Genomic DNA, 16,232 nt, shown 5'->3' with positions numbered 1-16,232 from the left:
TGGGGTCAAAAATAAGCAGCACAGGTAGAAGGAAAATTCTAGTTCGCTGTACCTTGACAGTTGTCCTCTAGCAGTTTCCTACTGAGGGCAGAATGGGCATCACATACCTCGCAGTGCTGAAAACATTAGAAGCAATACTTATCAAACGGATGTTTAACTGAAGTTGGGATACACTATCAGACAACACAAGCTCTCTTCCAAGAAAGACCATAAAATTAACACAGCAAGTTTTCATAAGAAAGAAATGTCAATTTCGGGGTGCCTGGCTGGCTCAGTGGGTTAAAGCTTCTGCCTTCGGCTCGGGTCATGGCCTCAGGGTCCTGGGATCGAGCCCCGAGTCGGGCTCTTTGCTCAGTAGGGAGCCTGCTTCCTCCTCTCTCTGCCTGCCTCTCTGCCTACTTGTGATCTCTGTCTGTCAAATAAATAAAAATATTGAAAAAAAAAAAAAGAAATGTCAACTTCAACAGTTCTCAATTATTATCCCCTAAAATATGCTGCTAAACTATGAAAGACCATAAGAGTAAATTACAACCGTCATTAAACAATTAAGAATACATTATCCATTTCTAAAAGTGTTTTAACATAAAATATATCTCAAAAGATTATTAAACACCAGGAAAGTATATAAGCAGGATTATGTTTTTAAAGGGAATCCAAGGGCGTCTGGCTGGCTCAGTCCATGAATGTGCAGATCTTGATCTCGAGCCCTGCATTAGGTGCAGAGATTGCTTAAAAATAAAATCTTCAAAGACAGGCACCTGGGCCTAGGAGGCTCAGTTGGTTAAGCATCTGACTCTTGATTTCAACTCAGGTCATGCTCTCATGGGTTGTGAGATCAAGCCCTGCGTTGGAGGCCCAGCATGGAGCCTACTTAAAATTTTTTTTAAATAAATGAAAGAAAAAAAGAAAGAAATGAGTGAAAAAATAAAATCTTTAAAAATAAATAAATAAGATATGGTATTACACAATGGAATACTATGCAGCCATCAACCTACCCCCCCCCAATCTTGCTATTTGCAGCAACGAATGGAACTAGAGGGTATTATGTTAGGCAAAATAAGTCAGTCAGAGAAAGACAATTATCATATGATCTCTCTGATATGAGGAATTTGAGAGGCAGGATGGGGGGTTGTGGGGGGAAGGGAGGGAAAAATGAAACAAGATGGGCTCAGGAGGGAGATAAATCCTAAGAGACTTAATCTCAGGAAACAAACTGAGGGTTGCTGTGGGAGGGGAGGGAGAGGGTGGTGGGGTGATGGACACTGGGGAAGGTATGTGCTATGGTGAGTGCTGTTAAGTGTGTAAACCCGGCGATTCACAGACCTGTACCCCTGAAATAAATAATACATTATATGTTAATAAAATAAACAAAATAAACAAATAAATAGAAATTAAAATCTTTATCATTTTGATTTTCAATTAAATGGGTATCTGCTACTTCAAATAAATATTATTTACAAGATCAAGGATTTGTCTGTTTAATTCATATTTTCTAACCTAGAAAGTTTAGTTTGAGATCTTTTCTTCCCTTCAGTCTAAATCAAAACCTTGCCAAATATCTCATTCACTAAAAGTCCAGCCCCTAAACACTGCCTTTACCAACCCCCATACCAACACAATCTTAAAAAAAATGTGCCACATCTTAAGATTGCATCTAACACCATTAATGATAAATTTCAAAACAAAAGTAGAGCCATTATAAATTCTAATTCCTATGTAGCCTAGAACTATAAAGGGATCTGCTAGAAATATCTGTACTCGTCAAGTATGGTAAAGGGGAAAATTTCCCCACTCTCAGATATCCATATCCTAAACCCCAAAACCTGTGAATGTTACTTTATATGGCAAAGGTACTGTAGGCATGATTAAATTAAGGACCAAGATAGGAAGATTATCCTTGGATTATGTGGTTGCATCTGATACAATCACAAGGGTCCTTAGAGGTCAAAGGAAGTAGGAAACTCAAAGAGTGAGAGACTGGTCTGAAGATGCTATGCGGCTGGCTCTGAAGACAGAGGAAAGGCCCACGAACCAGAAAATGTGGGCAGCCTCTAGAAAGTAGGAAAGGCAGGGCAATTTTTCTGCAACCCTGTCAACACCCTGATTTTAACTCAGTGAGATCCATTTCAGAGTGGTCCCTCCAGAAGTGTGTAACATGATAAATTCTGTATTGTCTTAAACTACTAAGTTTGTGGTAATTTTGTTACGGCAACCATGAGACACGAACACAACAGGTTTAGCAAAGCACTATTCACTCGCCCATCTGCCAGGAGACCATTCCAAAGGCTTATCACACAGGTGCCTACTATACATACACATTCAATTAAATACACATTTAAACCAACTATCTAGGTGGTCCTGTAAGTACACGTAACTCCTTGCTAATGTTCTATTCGTCCTTTAAGGACAACGGTGCAGGGGCACCTGGGTGGCTCAGTGGGTTAAGCCTCTGCCTTTGGCTCAGGTCATGATCTCAGGGTCCTGGGATGGAGCCCCGCATGGGGCTCTCTGCTCAGCAGGGAGCCTGCTTCCCCCCACCTCTCTGCCTGCCTCTCAGCCTACTTGTGATCTGTCTGTCAAATAAATAAATAAAATTGAAAAAATAAAAATAAAAAAGAACGAACGGTGCTTTCACTTTACAGTTCAGTTCTGGCCGGTGATTTGCTAAAGCTGGGAAATGGCCACTGGCGTAACGCTCTGTTGTCTATCGACCAGGCTTAGGCATCATGTGGTTCTCTCGTACAGGGCCTTACTGACCCGTAACAGTTCACTTAACCTCTGAGAGGCTGGGGCTCTATTAACGTTGACAGACCTCCTTAGTGCATCTATACTCTCTTGCTCGGTCTACTTTATGGTGCCAGATGAACTCTGAGAGAACAGCAGCACTAACAGGCCCTCACACAGGTGCAACTTACAAATCTGCACGAAGACTAAACACTTAGAGTGTGGAACATGGAGCATGACTGGGCACCTGTGACAAATTCCACATCCCGTCCCATGCCAGGCCTTCTGACTCAGAAACTTTGTTTTAGCAAGAACCCGAAATGATCTGTATATACATTCAAGTCTGAGCAGCACAGATACAAAGAACCTTCGGCTAGGGGACCCACCATGCCCCACTTAATATATTTTAGGAGCAAAAATCCCAATCAGATCCATATTTTCAGTTAATGGGATCTTCTCAGTTATTACCAAGATTTTATTCTCAAGCATAAAGTATTCCTAAGGCATAAATGAGAAACACGTCTCCTGCCCACCTCCTCTAACAAGATTTATTGGGATGGTAGATGAACTATCGATGCAAACATATTCATTCATTTTACGAAGTTTTTTTTAAGGGCTAAGCACCCATCAGATGTCCTCAGCAGCCTTATGAGGTAAATATCCCCACACTACAGCTGAGGAAATATGTACTTCATTCAGATACATTAACTAACTTGCCATAAAACACACAGAGAGGAGCCAGAATGCTCATCCTGACCTGTACAGTGTCCAAGCCCATGGGGTGACTACTACTCTACACTACACATCCTCGTTACCTGTGGATTCCATACTTGCAAATTCTCCTACTCACTCAAATTTATTTGTAACCCCAAAATCAATATGTGCTGCACTTTCCTGATCATTTAAAAATAAGGACATGTGCATGGTGGCAAGCATCGCAAACACTTCGCTGTACCCTTCCCAGCACAACGTGACCATGCGCCTTATTTTCCCTCTCGTGGTTTAAACAAGCAGCCTTTTCAAAGTCTATTTAGTGCCGTATTTTTAGCATTTTGTGCCTCTGTTGCTGATTTTGCAGTTCAAAATGGCCCCCAGGCAAGATGCTGAAGCTCTGCCTAGTGTTCCTGGCTCAAGAAACTGTGATGGGCCAGAGAAAATACGTGTGTTTACACAGGCCTCATTAAAGCCGGAGTCCCAGTACCACGGCTGAGAGATCAATGTTAATCAATCAATAATAGACATTAAATAAGGGAAACAGGAACACATACAAGACAAGGTTACATACTGATCAGTTCCCAGAAATGTTGTGACCAGAGGCTCACAGGAACTTAGCCCTGTATTTTCTTCAGTGGCAATGAATCATTACTTGCTGATACAGGGTTCTCAGTGAAGGTGGGACAGAACTACCTCAACTGTCGTCGCATGTACGTTACATGTACGTGTCAACACATAACAGGAAAGCCACGAAATTAAAGAGTATTTTCAGAAGCAAGAGGACAATTTTCTCCAAACACAGAAACAGTAGCTGAAGGTTCCTGACAAGATAACCGCAGAGACCAGTGACGGTGTTATTACAAAGGCTAACAGACTAAAAACACCGCAATAATACAATGTACAAAGTCAGAAAATAAATACTACAACACCACAGATAAAATTCAAGTGGTGGGGGGCACCTGGGTGGCTCAGTTGGTTAAGCGACTGCCTTCGGCTCAGGTCATGATCCTGGAGTCCCAGGATCGAGTCCCGCATCAGGCTCCCAGCTCCACAGGGAGTCTGCTTCTCCCCCTGAACTTCTCCCCCCTCTCATTCTCTCTCTCTCTCAAGTAAATAAATAAAATCTTTAAAAAAAAAAGAAAAAATTCAAGTGGTGGCCCCATGGGGGCATGCAAGAGGATTCAATGGGTAAGGCAAGAGAGCATAAAACATTTGTTCGGGGCACCTGGGTGGCTCAGTGGGTTAGGCCTCTGCCTTCGGCTGGCTTGGGTCATGATCTCAGGGTCCTGAGATCAAGCCCCGCATCGGTCTCTCTGCTCAGCAGGGAGCCTGCTTCCTCCATCTCTCTGCCTGCCTCTCTGCCTACTTGTGATCTCTGTCAAATAAATAAATAAAATCTTAAAAAAAAGAATAAAACAAATAAAACATTTGTTCACATTTATTATTTTAATTTCATCTGCAAATTTTAACATAACAATAATAATAGTATATATACACAACTTATATATTTTTTTATTTTTTAAAGACTTTATTTATTTATTTGACAGAGAGAGAGTGACAGCAAGAGAGGGAATACAAGCAGGGGAGTGGAAGAGGGAGAAGCAGGCTTCCCGCTGATGCCAGGACTCTGGATCATGACCTGAGTGGAAGACACACTTAATGACTGAGCCAACCAGGTACCCCATAAATTCTTATTTTAAAAAGATTTATTTATTTACAAGAGAAAAAGAGAGAGAGAGAGAGGAGGGGAAGAGAGAGAGAGAGGAGGGGCAGAGGGAGGGAATCCCAAGCCAGCTTCCTCCTGAGCTCAGAGCCTTACACGGGGATTGATCCCACAACCCTGAGATCATGACCTGAGTCAAAATCAAGAGTCACACAGAACTGACTGAACCACCCAGGCGGCCCCACAATTTATAAATTCTATTGGCAGTGCCGGCTCCAATTCTGCTGGTGGTGTACACAACCAAAAAATGTTGGGAGACCAGCACCGTGAAGGATCAGACTCAGTGCCTGAAAAGAAAATCAACACCAGAAGCATGTGCCCTGCAGTGAGGGGCAGGGCTGGAGGCTGAGGATTCAGATGCAGGGGGAACATCTAAGGAAAGCTGGACGGCTCTGCTCCCAACAGTTGTGATGGCCTCACACAGGACCTCCCCCCAGGCATCAATTCATGAGAAATTAATTAGCTGGTTGCAACACTCACTGCACGATCCTAGCTAGGAGGCCCTCCTGTTCCAGAAATTTGGCAATTCTTTGACTCAAAGAAAATAAGATATAACAGCCGGTAATAAAAACCATTGTTTTTTGTTGTTGTTGTTCTTGTCTGACACAGAAGGGCTGAGACATGCCGCAACAGAGCTGCAGACTGTCCAGAGAACACCACTTCCCAGACTGAGAGGATTCTAGGGAGTCCCACGAGACATCCCAGACTGTTCGTGTTATATAGTTAAGGTGCATCATACACACATTTAACTGTAAGTGATCGGACCAAAAAAAAAAGGAGGAAAGGAAAGAAATAACCATAGTCAGTGCTGGCAATCTGTGTGTTATTCCACTCAATGGGCATTCTGTTCCCCAGTGGAACAGTCTCTGTTCTCCAGTGTCTCTTACATTGTGAGCGGCTCAGGATGAGGCTAATGCCTGACACAACATATTTTTCATCTGTATCACCAAATTCCAAGCCAACTACTTCCTCTGATGCTCCAGGGAAGAAGCAGGGATCATGTTTCCACCCTAAAGGAAAAATGAATGCACGACTCACTGAAAAACGGAAATCAGTCTCCAAAGAATGACTTCCTAAGGGTCTTTCAAGGACAATTTTTGACAAATTTCACAATTTCAATTTTCACAGTATATGCTGACTACAGAACCAAATCTCCAAATAAAGACTCAACTATGGTTATTGTGGTTCAAGGGTTCACTCCTAAAACTATCACCAAGAGGTGGTATAAACTGAAATTTGTTACCATATACTTTTAAGGTACTTCGTGTTGATTAAAGTGCTCTCATATCAACTCTCATTTAACATACACAGAAGCCAAGCAAAGACACGGAACAAGCACTGTGGTTACCACCTTAGAGGTCAAGTGCAATAATGTAAAGAATAGGAGTTTTGGAGCCAGAAAATTTGGGTTCAAATCCAGATGTACCATTCAATTTTTAAGAATCTTAGTTTCCTATGAGTAAAAGGTGGACAGTGCACACACCTCACAGAGGTTTTGAGGATGAGTCAAGTATACAAGTGGCACGTGTGTGGTACTTGATGTCTGTTTCCACAGGAAGTAGAGCTGTATGTTCCACACACCTAATGTAGCTAATAAAGTCAAAGTAGAACAAACATGTCCAATTTCCACCTCCATGCTCAGAGATTTAAGAAGGGTATGATTTAGCATCTCTTTTAAAAAGTTTAAAAGATCAGTCCTTGACATACTCTGCTACAAAGTGTTTTGTTCAAGTAAAATGTGTGAAATGTCACTCTCTTGAAGACTCATTAAGCACATATGTGAGTGTGTCTATGTGTATGATATAAAGGCTCTGAGAATTGTGTAATAAAGAAACCAGGTAAATATGTATAGCCTAATATTTTCCAAAAGTGCATTTAATAATGGAATCCTTTTTGCAGAATTACTATAAATATCCACCAGACTTAACATTCTTCTGAATATACTTTTGGAAATACAAGTTTTGATATACTAATGTGTATCAAATAAATTATAACTTACTAGATTATAACAGACTGAAAAGTAATGTGAATAAAGTAACAATAGATTAGAGGACAAAGCATAAGAAAATATCCTTTAAACGAAATCCCTGAAATGAGCACTGGGTGTTATAGGCAACTGATGAATCACTAAACTCTACCCTGAAAGTAACAATACACTAACTTGAATTTAAATTTAAAAAAATAATAAATTTTTAAAAATAAACAAACCCCCCTGAAATCATTTTTTGCAGCCTGCCTTGACTTTACCCAGTGTCAAACTTTAAAAAAAAAAAAAGTCTATTTAGGCCATGAAGGCATTTTAACTTTCAGAGAGATGTCAAAATAAGTCTCCCATAAACAAAGATTTCAAGAAGTAGCTCATGTCATCTGGCAAAAGACAGGATTGGGTGGGGAGTGGGGAGTGGAGAGGTGGTGGGTACGGCACCCATGTTTTGTCACAGAACTGATTTGCAGGGCACCTGGGTGGCTCAGAGGGTTAAAGCCTCTGCCTTCGGCTCAGGTCGTGATCCCAGGGTCCTGGGATCGAGCCCCGCATCGGGCTCTCCGCTCCGTGGAGAGCCTGCTTTCTCCTCTCTCTCTGCCTGCTTCTCTACCTACTTGTGATCTCTGTCAAATAAATAAATAAAACTTTTAGGGGTGCCTGGGTGGCTCAGTTGGTTAAGTGACTGCCTTCGGCTCAGGTCATGATCCCAAGGTCCTGGGATCGAGCCCCACATCGGGCTCCCTGCTCGGTGGGGAGCCTGCTTCTCCCTCTCCCTCTCCTGCTCTGCCTGCTTGTGCTCTATTGCTCCGTCAAATAAATAAATACAATCTTAAAAAATTAAAAACTCAGACTGCTCAATTTGTTCGAAGATGGGTTTTTCCTACCTTGTAGACAATTATCTCTATTATTGTACGCAAACCCTTCTAGTTAATGCTTTCATCTTCAACCTCTAGAAGTCGAATAAAGCGTAGACTAGGCCCAAGAAATTCCTTTAAAAGTTATATTTAGTATTTATTGACAAACAAAACACAGGGTTTTTTGAGGCCCTGCTGCAATGCAGAGCTCTAAGCTCACGAATGAGGAGCAGACAACTGTCTGGTCAGCAGCGACGTCCTAGGGTGCCGGCTTTGGATCAGAAAGAGGGTCAAGCGTCCACGGTTTTCAGGGAAACCGGACCGAGTCCAGGCATGTTCGCTCGGTGGCGGAGCGATGAACGCGGCGCCGCGGCCGGCGACACGGGAAGCGCGGCTCGGCCACGAACAGCGGCGGCGGGAAGCGGCGGGAGGAGCCACCACGACCCGAGACGCCGGCGCTGCCTGAAAAGCCGTCGTGACAGTCCGGTCCACGTTCTGCGGGACCGGAAGCCCCCAGGACGGCTCGGTCGCGGCGCCCGCCGGGCCGGGCCCAACGCGGATCCACCAGGCGCCACCGGCGGGGCCCCCCGCGTCCCCTCTCCGCACGCGCGCCGGTTCGCCTCCGCCCCTCCCCACCCCTCGCACGAAGCCGGGGAGGGGCGCGGGAGGACGCACCGGGGGCGGCAACGGAGCGTCCCCGCACCCCGCCGCCGCCCTCCTGCCGCCCGCGCCGCGGGGCCCGGCCGCACCGCGCCTCCCGCCTCCCGCCTCCCGCCTCCGGCCCGAGGTCTGCGAGACTCAGAGACGCCTTCGTTGGCTTCCAGGCGAAGCACGTCCGCGCTCCCTTCCGCCCCTCACCTTCACGAAAGCAATCGGGGTTGTGGTACCTTCGACGTCCAGCAGGATCACGCTGACCTCGGCGGGCACGGGCAGCACCACCATCTCCCCCCCGCACGCGCCCTCCCGCCTCGGCCCGCCGCGAGGGAGCGCGGAGGGCGGCGCCGACTGCGCCCCCGGCAGCGTCCCGGGCTTCCCACGGCCCCGCGAGAACGTCCACCCGCAGCCGCGTGCGGCCGAGGCCCAGGAACACGGCCGCCCCCGCGCCGGTGGCACAGCCCGCAGCCCAGGCGCCCGCACCGCCCAGCCGCCGCGGCCGAGGCCGAGACCACGTGGGCCCGGAGGGGGCGGTCCTCGCGGAGAGCGGGGGGGGCGGGGCGGGGGCGTCAACGCCGATTGGCCACCGGGGAACCGCGAACGCGATCCGTCAACATGGGCCCCGCGTGGGCGGGAACAAAGAAGCGAGCGCGGGAGCCGGGCGCGCGACTGCGCGCGCCCGCCGCAGACTGGTTGAGCGAGCGGGAGCGGCCCGGGGCACGTGCAGACGGGAGCCCCGCGAGTGGCGCGCCGGGGATGTGAGTGCCCCTTGCCCTCTGCGGCAGCTGGTCCCCTCCCCGCCCACTGCCTCCGCTTTCGCAGCTTCACAGTAGCCCGGGCGGGCCGCGCCCCTCCCCCCGGCCGCGCCCGCAGCGGAGGCCGTGCGGGGACCGGCCCGCCGGACTGCGTCGGCCCCGGCTCCGGCCGCTCGGAGGGGGCCCCGCCGCGCCTCCCCGGCCCGCGCGCCTGCGGCGGTAGCGGAAGAGGCCGCCGCGCCGCGGTCCGGAGGGGCCCCGCGCGCCCGCTCCCGCCGGGCCGGTTCCAGCCGGCTCGAGGACAAAACACGCGTGCGCGCGGCGGGCGGGGGGCGGGGGGCGCGCTCGCGGTCTCGGCCGCCGGCGCCGGGCGCAGTCCGCCTTTTTCCGGGAGCTTCCCGGCCGCGGTGCTAACCGACAGCGGCGGCCGCCCCGCAGCAGTCCGCACGCGGGCGCCGAGGGCTCTGGAAAAAGGCGGGGCGGACGGCTGTTTGCGGGAGCGGCCGGACCGGACGCCGGAGACAAAGGCTCCCCGGACCAGCGGACTGTGGCCCTGCGACGGCGCCGCTCGGACTCTCGGCCCCAGGACTCGTCGCCCCGCCGTCTGTTCCTCTGCCGACGCTTCTCTCGCCTTAAGCCCGCGTGCCCTCACCCACGACCTCGCTCCTCAGCGGGAGGGCCGCGATGGAGGTCCCGCCCCGGCTCTCCCATGTGCCGCCGCCATTGTTCCCCTCCGCTCCCGCTACTTTAGCCTCCCGCAGCCTTTCCCATTGGCGGCCGCGGGCGCCGCGGCAGCTCGCCCCGCTCCTCCCTTCGCTCGCTCCCAGCTCCGCCCGGCAGGGGGCGCGCCGGGCCCAGCGCCACGTCACCGCGCAGCAGCCCTCGCGATTGGCGGGCGGGGCGGCTATAAAGGGAGGGCGCAGGCGGCGCCCGGATCTCTTCCGCCGCCATTTTAAATCCAGCTCCATACAACGCTCCGCCGCCGCTGCCGCCGCGACCCGGACTGCGCGCCAGCACCCCCCGGCCGACAGCTCCGCCGCCATGGAGGACATGAACGAGTACAGCAACATAGAGGAGTTCGCAGAGGGATCCAAGATCAACGCGAGCAAGAACCAGCAGGATGACGGGTACCACACGCTTCTCCTCTCGTCCCCCTCCCCCAGCGCGCCGCACGCGCCCTCCGTCCCTCGAGAGCCGCGCGCTGCCCCGGCTCTTGCCCCGAGTCGATTCCCCGCGTGCCCGCCGAGCCCCGCTGGCCTGAAGGGAAGAGGAAAGTAGGAAACGGAGGGGGTGACTCGAGAGACCCGCGGAAGGTGGGGGAAGGGCGGGGGAACTGGTGAAGGAGGGCGGCGGCGGCGGCGGCGGCGTCTGTGTCCCGAGTGCGCAGGCGCCGCGTGGGGCCCGAGGGGGAGGGGCCGCCCGGCGGCGCCGCACGCTGCAGCTGCCGCCGCCTTCTCATTGTGTCTGTGCCGGGGCCCCCGCGCGCTCTGCGTGGGGAGGGTTTGGGGGATTCCGCGTCCGGGAGTCGGTGTGTGGCGGGTACCCGGGCCCGCGGAACGCGGTGCGGGTTCTTCGGGTTGGAACGGTGCCGTGACAGCCGTGGAAGGGGGTGGGCCGCGTGGTGAGGGACCGGTCAGAGGCTGCTTAAAACGCGAGCGGCACGTAGCCGTTCGCCTCGTTTGAATTTCGTGTCCTGCAGCCGATGAGCGGGCCGCGCGGTGTCCGGTTCCTGACCGTGGTGGGGCGGGGGGTCCGTGGGCTGTAGGCACGGACTGAGTTGAGCACACGGTTAAACGACCCCCGCTCTGTCGTGCGAACGGAAGCAACCCTTGGGGCGCTGCTGATGTTTCTCTTTTTTAATTTTATTTCCAGTAAAATGTTTATTGGAGGTTTGAGCTGGGATACAAGCAAGAAAGATCTGACTGAGTACTTGTCTCGATTTGGGGAAGTGGTGGACTGTACAATTAAAACAGACCCGGTGACCGGAAGATCGAGAGGATTTGGATTTGTGCTTTTCAAAGACGCTGCTAGTGTTGACAAGGTAGGAGCGGGTGCTCTGCGCTGTGCGGCGTCCGTGTGCTTTCTTGCATATCTTCGGGCGTTCGGCTGTATATTGTGGATTAAAAACACTTGTCTTCTAGGTTTTGGAACTGAAAGAACACAAACTGGACGGCAAATTGATAGACCCCAAAAGGGCCAAAGCTTTAAAAGGGAAAGAACCGCCCAAAAAGGTTTTTGTGGGTGGATTGAGCCCAGATACTTCTGAAGAACAAATTAAAGAATATTTTGGAGCCTTTGGAGAGGTGCGCAGTGTGATTACAGTCTGTATGTTTCCTACTCGGTGTGTTCGTGTAATGGGAATCCCCAGCTTTTTACAGAACAAACTGATTGGTCAGGTGGGGAAGAGGTTAAATTAACTGCTCAGGTCCCTTCTGGTCACTGTACCTTAATCGCTGTTTTTTCTGTGCTGGGATGGAAACAAGCATCTTAATTTATTTTGGTCAAAAGAGAGGTGCTTTGGGGTGGTCAGTGTTTGGACTTACTAACCAGTGGCATCTGTTGGGTACAAAATGATCCTGAATAAGTTTTGCTCTCTTCTGAACGCTTCACAGATGAATTTTTGTGGTGTGATGTTGGTAATAAAATACAAGTTTCTATACAGAAGTATCCTGACCAGAGTAACTTGCAGCTTGTTCTGTTGAAGCGTGAAGACCTTTGACGTTGTAATACCTTTCGGTAGCTTTTATCATTGGTGGATGATCTGGAGTGTGCTTCTGGATTTCAGATTGAAAATATTGAACTTCCCATGGATACAAAAACAAATGAAAGAAGAGGATTTTGTTTTATCACATATACAGATGAAGAGCCAGTAAAGAAATTGTTAGAAAGCAGATATCATCAAATCGGTTCTGGGAAGGTAAAACCATTTTGCTTCAATTAAATGAGGTTTTTGGGTTTTGTTTTTTTTTTAAGATTTTATTTAATTTATTAGATCACAAGTAGGCAGAGAGGGAGGCGGGCTCCGTGAATGTGGGGCTCAATCCCAGGACCCTGAGATCATGACCTCAGCCCCGAAGGCTGAGGCTTAACCCACTGAGCCACCCAGGCACCCGAAATGAAAATTAATGACAATTGTGAAGGTGGTTTCTTGTTTTGTTTGGTGAGATTTCTTAATTTGTTTTGAGAAGAATAAAATGGCTTGACATTACAGTAAAAGAAATTTCTCATGTGTTTACAGTGTGAAATCAAAGTTGCACAACCCAAAGAGGTATACAGGCAGCAACAGCAGCAACAAAAAGGAGGAAGAGGTGCTGCAGCTGGTGGGCGAGGTGGCACGAGGGGTCGTGGACGAGGTGAGGCTTAATTCTTTGAAGATGATTCCGAGGTTTAAGCTGTAAACTGCTCAATAGGAATAAGCCCAGGAGAAAATAAAGCAGATTTTCAACATAAAATGCTCAAGTTAGTGAGTGGGTTTTTGTTAGTTCTCTGGTTTCGCGACTTCCAAGAATGGCCACTTTTAATGGGAAAATAATACCGATTTAATGTAGTTAGGATTACGTGATAACACCATGGCATGCTAGGTTTTGGGGGCGGGAGTCCTTGTTTTAAAACTAAACAGCCTACCTGTCTTCACGTTTGTTCTGATTTTTCCGTTACATTTAGGAATGCTTGGTAATTGGCACAGTTGGACCTTCTGTCCCCTTTTATGACAACTGGAGTAATTTTCTCAGTCAGATAATTATATAGATGTCCGTTCACCTGTTTCAGATTTTCAGAGTGAGGGACAGGAATACAACATTTTGTGGTAGGATTGGGGGTCAGAAGTTGTTATCTAACAATCATTGTGCATTGTTTCAGGTCAGGGCCAAAACTGGAACCAAGGATTTAATAACTATTATGATCAAGGATATGGAAATTACAATAGTGCCTATGGTGGTGATCAAAACTATAGTGGCTATGGCGGCTATGATTATACTGGGTATAACTATGGGAACTATGGATATGGACAGGGATATGCAGACTACAGTGGTAAGAATATTTAACTTAATTTCATAAACCAGTGGTATTAAAATTCCATGTTAAAGTACAGTCTTGTTCTGAAATTGTTTATGTGTGAGTTTTCCATTCTTGAAGTGTTTGGAGTTAAGTTTTTAGGCATTTGATAGTCACCGGGTAATTATATTAATGTAAAAACTTTGGTTGTAAATGTACAATATATGATATATGACTAACTTATAATGGCTATTTAAGATACCTGGTATTTTAACGTTTGGCATGCAGAGTTGTACATGTTTCTAAAGTATTTATAACAAAACCATTTTGTAGGAAACTGTATCTTAATAGAATTTTTTTGTGTTTTCAAAATAGGCCAACAGAGCACTTACGGCAAGGCATCTCGAGGGGGTGGCAATCACCAAAACAATTACCAGCCATACTAAAGGAGGACGTTGGAGAAAACAGGTGTGTGTAAGAGTACAAGAAACCAGTAGAAATGTCTAATTTAATTTAAAGATCAATAGACAAATGAAAAATAAGTAAAAACAAAATATTATGTAGTCTGTTTTTACTAAATTGTTAACTTTTTAATTGCTTTATGAGCCTGTTTTGCCTAAAGTGTCTATAGATCTTTAACTTTAAAGTCTTATCTCACTTTCTTTAGTATTACAGAAAAACTTAAGAGTTTTTCTGTTTGCTTTGTGTACCAGGTGGTCTAGAGGAATAATTAAACTTTTTTAGAACTATTAACAGGTAAAGTACTGAAATGGGTACAACTTAAGGAAAACAAGAATGTTGTCTTCTAACTCTGACATTATACCTTGTTTGTACCCGCCAGCGGGAACTTCATTGCAGGCCGTGTGTCACCCTGACCACGTCTATCTCTGGGGGTCGCACGTTGCGGGCAGAGCGCAAGGCATACACCAGAAAACGCTGTCCTGTGGTATGGTCTCTTCCAACTTCATGTACCAGCGTAAAGATTAAAGTGGAAAACTTCAGACTTTGGCTTCTTTTTTAATCTTTTTGAAGATTAAGTGTCTAAACTTAACTTAAATGGTTTTTTACAGGAGTTAAAGTACATAAATGCCTTTTTACAGCTTAATCATTTTGGTCTTCTGTTTAGTGTTGTATTTCAATTGTGGAGCCTCATTTTAAGTGTTCATTCTTTAAGATTTAATGCTTGCTTTTTCTTTTTATAGCTAATAGTGAAATCTACAAACCAAAACAAGAACTTTAAAATCTGGGATATAAATTAAAGATCATATGCACAAAGCAATTTGTTTTTTTAAAATATAAAAGCCTATTCGAAATTCACTTTTGTAAGTGTTTTTTGGCTTACTAGAGATACTTCTAGTAGACCTTAATCATCTAGCACAGTGTAACCTGTGAAATGGGAAGATTGCATTCCCCAATTCCTTAACTAAGTTAACTAACATTTGGGAACTCCAGGGTGAATTTATTAATGATCCAAATTACATTTTTCCATTGAATATGCATGTGATCTTTAATTATTGAAGAAAAGAATAAATTGAGGACTTAAAACAATTCATGAAAGTGGACCTTTGAAAGCTTTCAGAGTTGCACAAATCTAATTGCTATTTTGTTTTTGTTTTTAGGAGGAAATTGCTAAAGTTAACCCATCTTGCAGGACGACATTGAAGATTGGTCTTCTGTTGATCTAAGATGATTATTTTGTAAAAGACTTTCTAGTGTACAAGACACAACTGTGTCCAACTGTATATAGCCGCCAATTAGTTTTCTTTGTTTTTACTTTGTCTTTTGCTATCTGTGTTATGACTCGATGTGGATTTGTGTTTATACAAATTTTATTTGTATGATTTCATGTTAAACCTCAAATAAATGCTTCCTTATGTGATTGTTTTTCTGCGTCAGGTACTAAATAGCTATGTAAAAGTGTAATTTAAAATAAGCAATAATTAAGGCACAGTTTATTTTGTAGGGAGTATTGGTCCATAGGGAGAAACTGTGGTCCTTTATGAATAGCCAGCTACAGTGTCCCCCCGTTCCCCATTTTTGTTAGATGTATGCTATCCTCTAAGGCTTCAGTTCCCTGCTAAAAGAGATTTCTACCACACCTTTAATGTTCTTTGTGTATCTGGAGGCCTTGTCATAAGGTTGTCAGTAGTGGAGGTTTTCTAGCAGACCATGAATCTTTCTGGACTGTGTCTTGGTAAAGTGCACGTTTTTGGCACAAAGGATGTTGGTAGCTCCTTTCACGAATAGAAAAGGTTGTGCTTTGTTCCTGTCTCTGGGAAGCCATTAGAGATATGCTAAATCAGGATCAGTGTGGTCTGTTAGAGCTTTGGCTAATCATAATACCCTGACTTTAATTGTTTTCTCTATTAAAATGTCCAGATGTGCCCAGGCAAAAGGCCCTGTTAAACTCTATGTAGAAGCTACAGTTTAAGAGTATCAAAAACAAATTTTAACAAGCATTTTGGCAGATAGGTGGTTAAAATTTGAGCAAAAGTTAGATTGAGGTATTTGAAGTAGTAGTGGCTGAGGAAATCTAGTTGTATTGTGGTATTGTCACAGCAAGCACCAAACTGAACAAAATGTTTTCTATTGGGGCATTTTTAGGAAGCTATGTTGGGTGTTAACTGTTAATGTGGTGTGAGTTCTTAGAAAAAGTCATGGTAGTAGATCTCATCATTTTTAATGCATTAGTGCATGAGCCGAGTAGTTAAGCATACCCAAATTCAGACATAGGAAGGCGTAATAGGGGAAAGTACACTTTAAGTTTTATGTATGTCAAAGCAAATCTAAGTGACTGAGTCATTAAAACATCTTCCTGGTGCATCAAAAAG

At 46.6% G+C, this 16,232-nt stretch overlaps 2 protein-coding genes across 6 annotated transcripts in view; one reads left to right on the top strand and one right to left on the bottom strand.

Moving 5' to 3' along the window:
- Positions 1-9,166, bottom strand: part of ENOPH1 (enolase-phosphatase 1) — a 32,812-nt gene extending 23,646 nt beyond the window's left edge. The window contains exon 1 of the mRNA XM_080797223.1: positions 8,858-9,166. Coding sequence (XP_080653349.1) covers positions 8,858-8,941 — 84 coding nt within the window. The 5' untranslated portion in view covers positions 8,942-9,166. The remainder of the gene's footprint in view (positions 1-8,857) is intronic.
- A 125-nt stretch (positions 9,167-9,291) lies between these two features.
- On the top strand, positions 9,292-15,285 carry HNRNPDL (heterogeneous nuclear ribonucleoprotein D like). 5 transcript variants are annotated; one of them, XR_013966447.1, is made up of 10 exons: positions 9,292-9,411; positions 10,371-10,535; positions 11,281-11,449; positions 11,550-11,711; positions 12,194-12,325; positions 12,647-12,761; positions 13,267-13,437; positions 13,777-13,869; positions 14,243-14,347; positions 15,021-15,285. XR_013966447.1 is itself a non-coding variant. In XM_080797222.1 (9 exons), the coding sequence occupies exons 2-8, from the start codon at positions 10,450-10,452 to the stop codon at positions 13,845-13,847; spliced, it is 906 nt and encodes a 301-aa protein (XP_080653348.1). In that variant the 5' UTR covers positions 9,292-9,411; positions 10,371-10,449; the 3' UTR covers positions 13,848-13,869; positions 15,021-15,285. The 5 variants fall into 5 exon arrangements, 3 of the variants coding, with proteins under 3 accessions (XP_080653348.1, XP_080653347.1, XP_080653346.1); XM_080797222.1 differs by lacking the exon at positions 14,243-14,347; XR_013966448.1 differs by lacking the exon at positions 9,292-9,411 and having other exon boundaries at positions 9,898-10,535.
- The last annotated feature ends 947 nt before the right edge of the window (positions 15,286-16,232 follow it).

Source organism: Martes martes, assembly GCF_963455335.1.
Source record: "Martes martes genome assembly, chromosome: 2".
NCBI classification, from domain to species: domain Eukaryota; kingdom Metazoa; phylum Chordata; class Mammalia; order Carnivora; family Mustelidae; genus Martes; species Martes martes.
Note: the sequence above shows the minus strand (reverse complement) of the source record. Positions and strands in the feature narration are given on the sequence as shown.

Excerpts from the sequence above, each read along its gene's own strand:
- HNRNPDL (XM_080797221.1), top strand. The coding sequence starts at position 10,093 with ATGGAGGTCCCGCCCCGGCTCTCCCATGTGCCGCCGCCATTGTTCCCC. Across the intron at positions 11,450-11,549 it reads ACGCTGCTAGTGTTGACAAG|GTTTTGGAACTGAAAGAACA; the intron begins GTAGGAGCGGGT and ends CTTGTCTTCTAG. Across the intron at positions 12,326-12,646 it reads ATCAAATCGGTTCTGGGAAG|TGTGAAATCAAAGTTGCACA; the intron begins GTAAAACCATTT and ends ATGTGTTTACAG.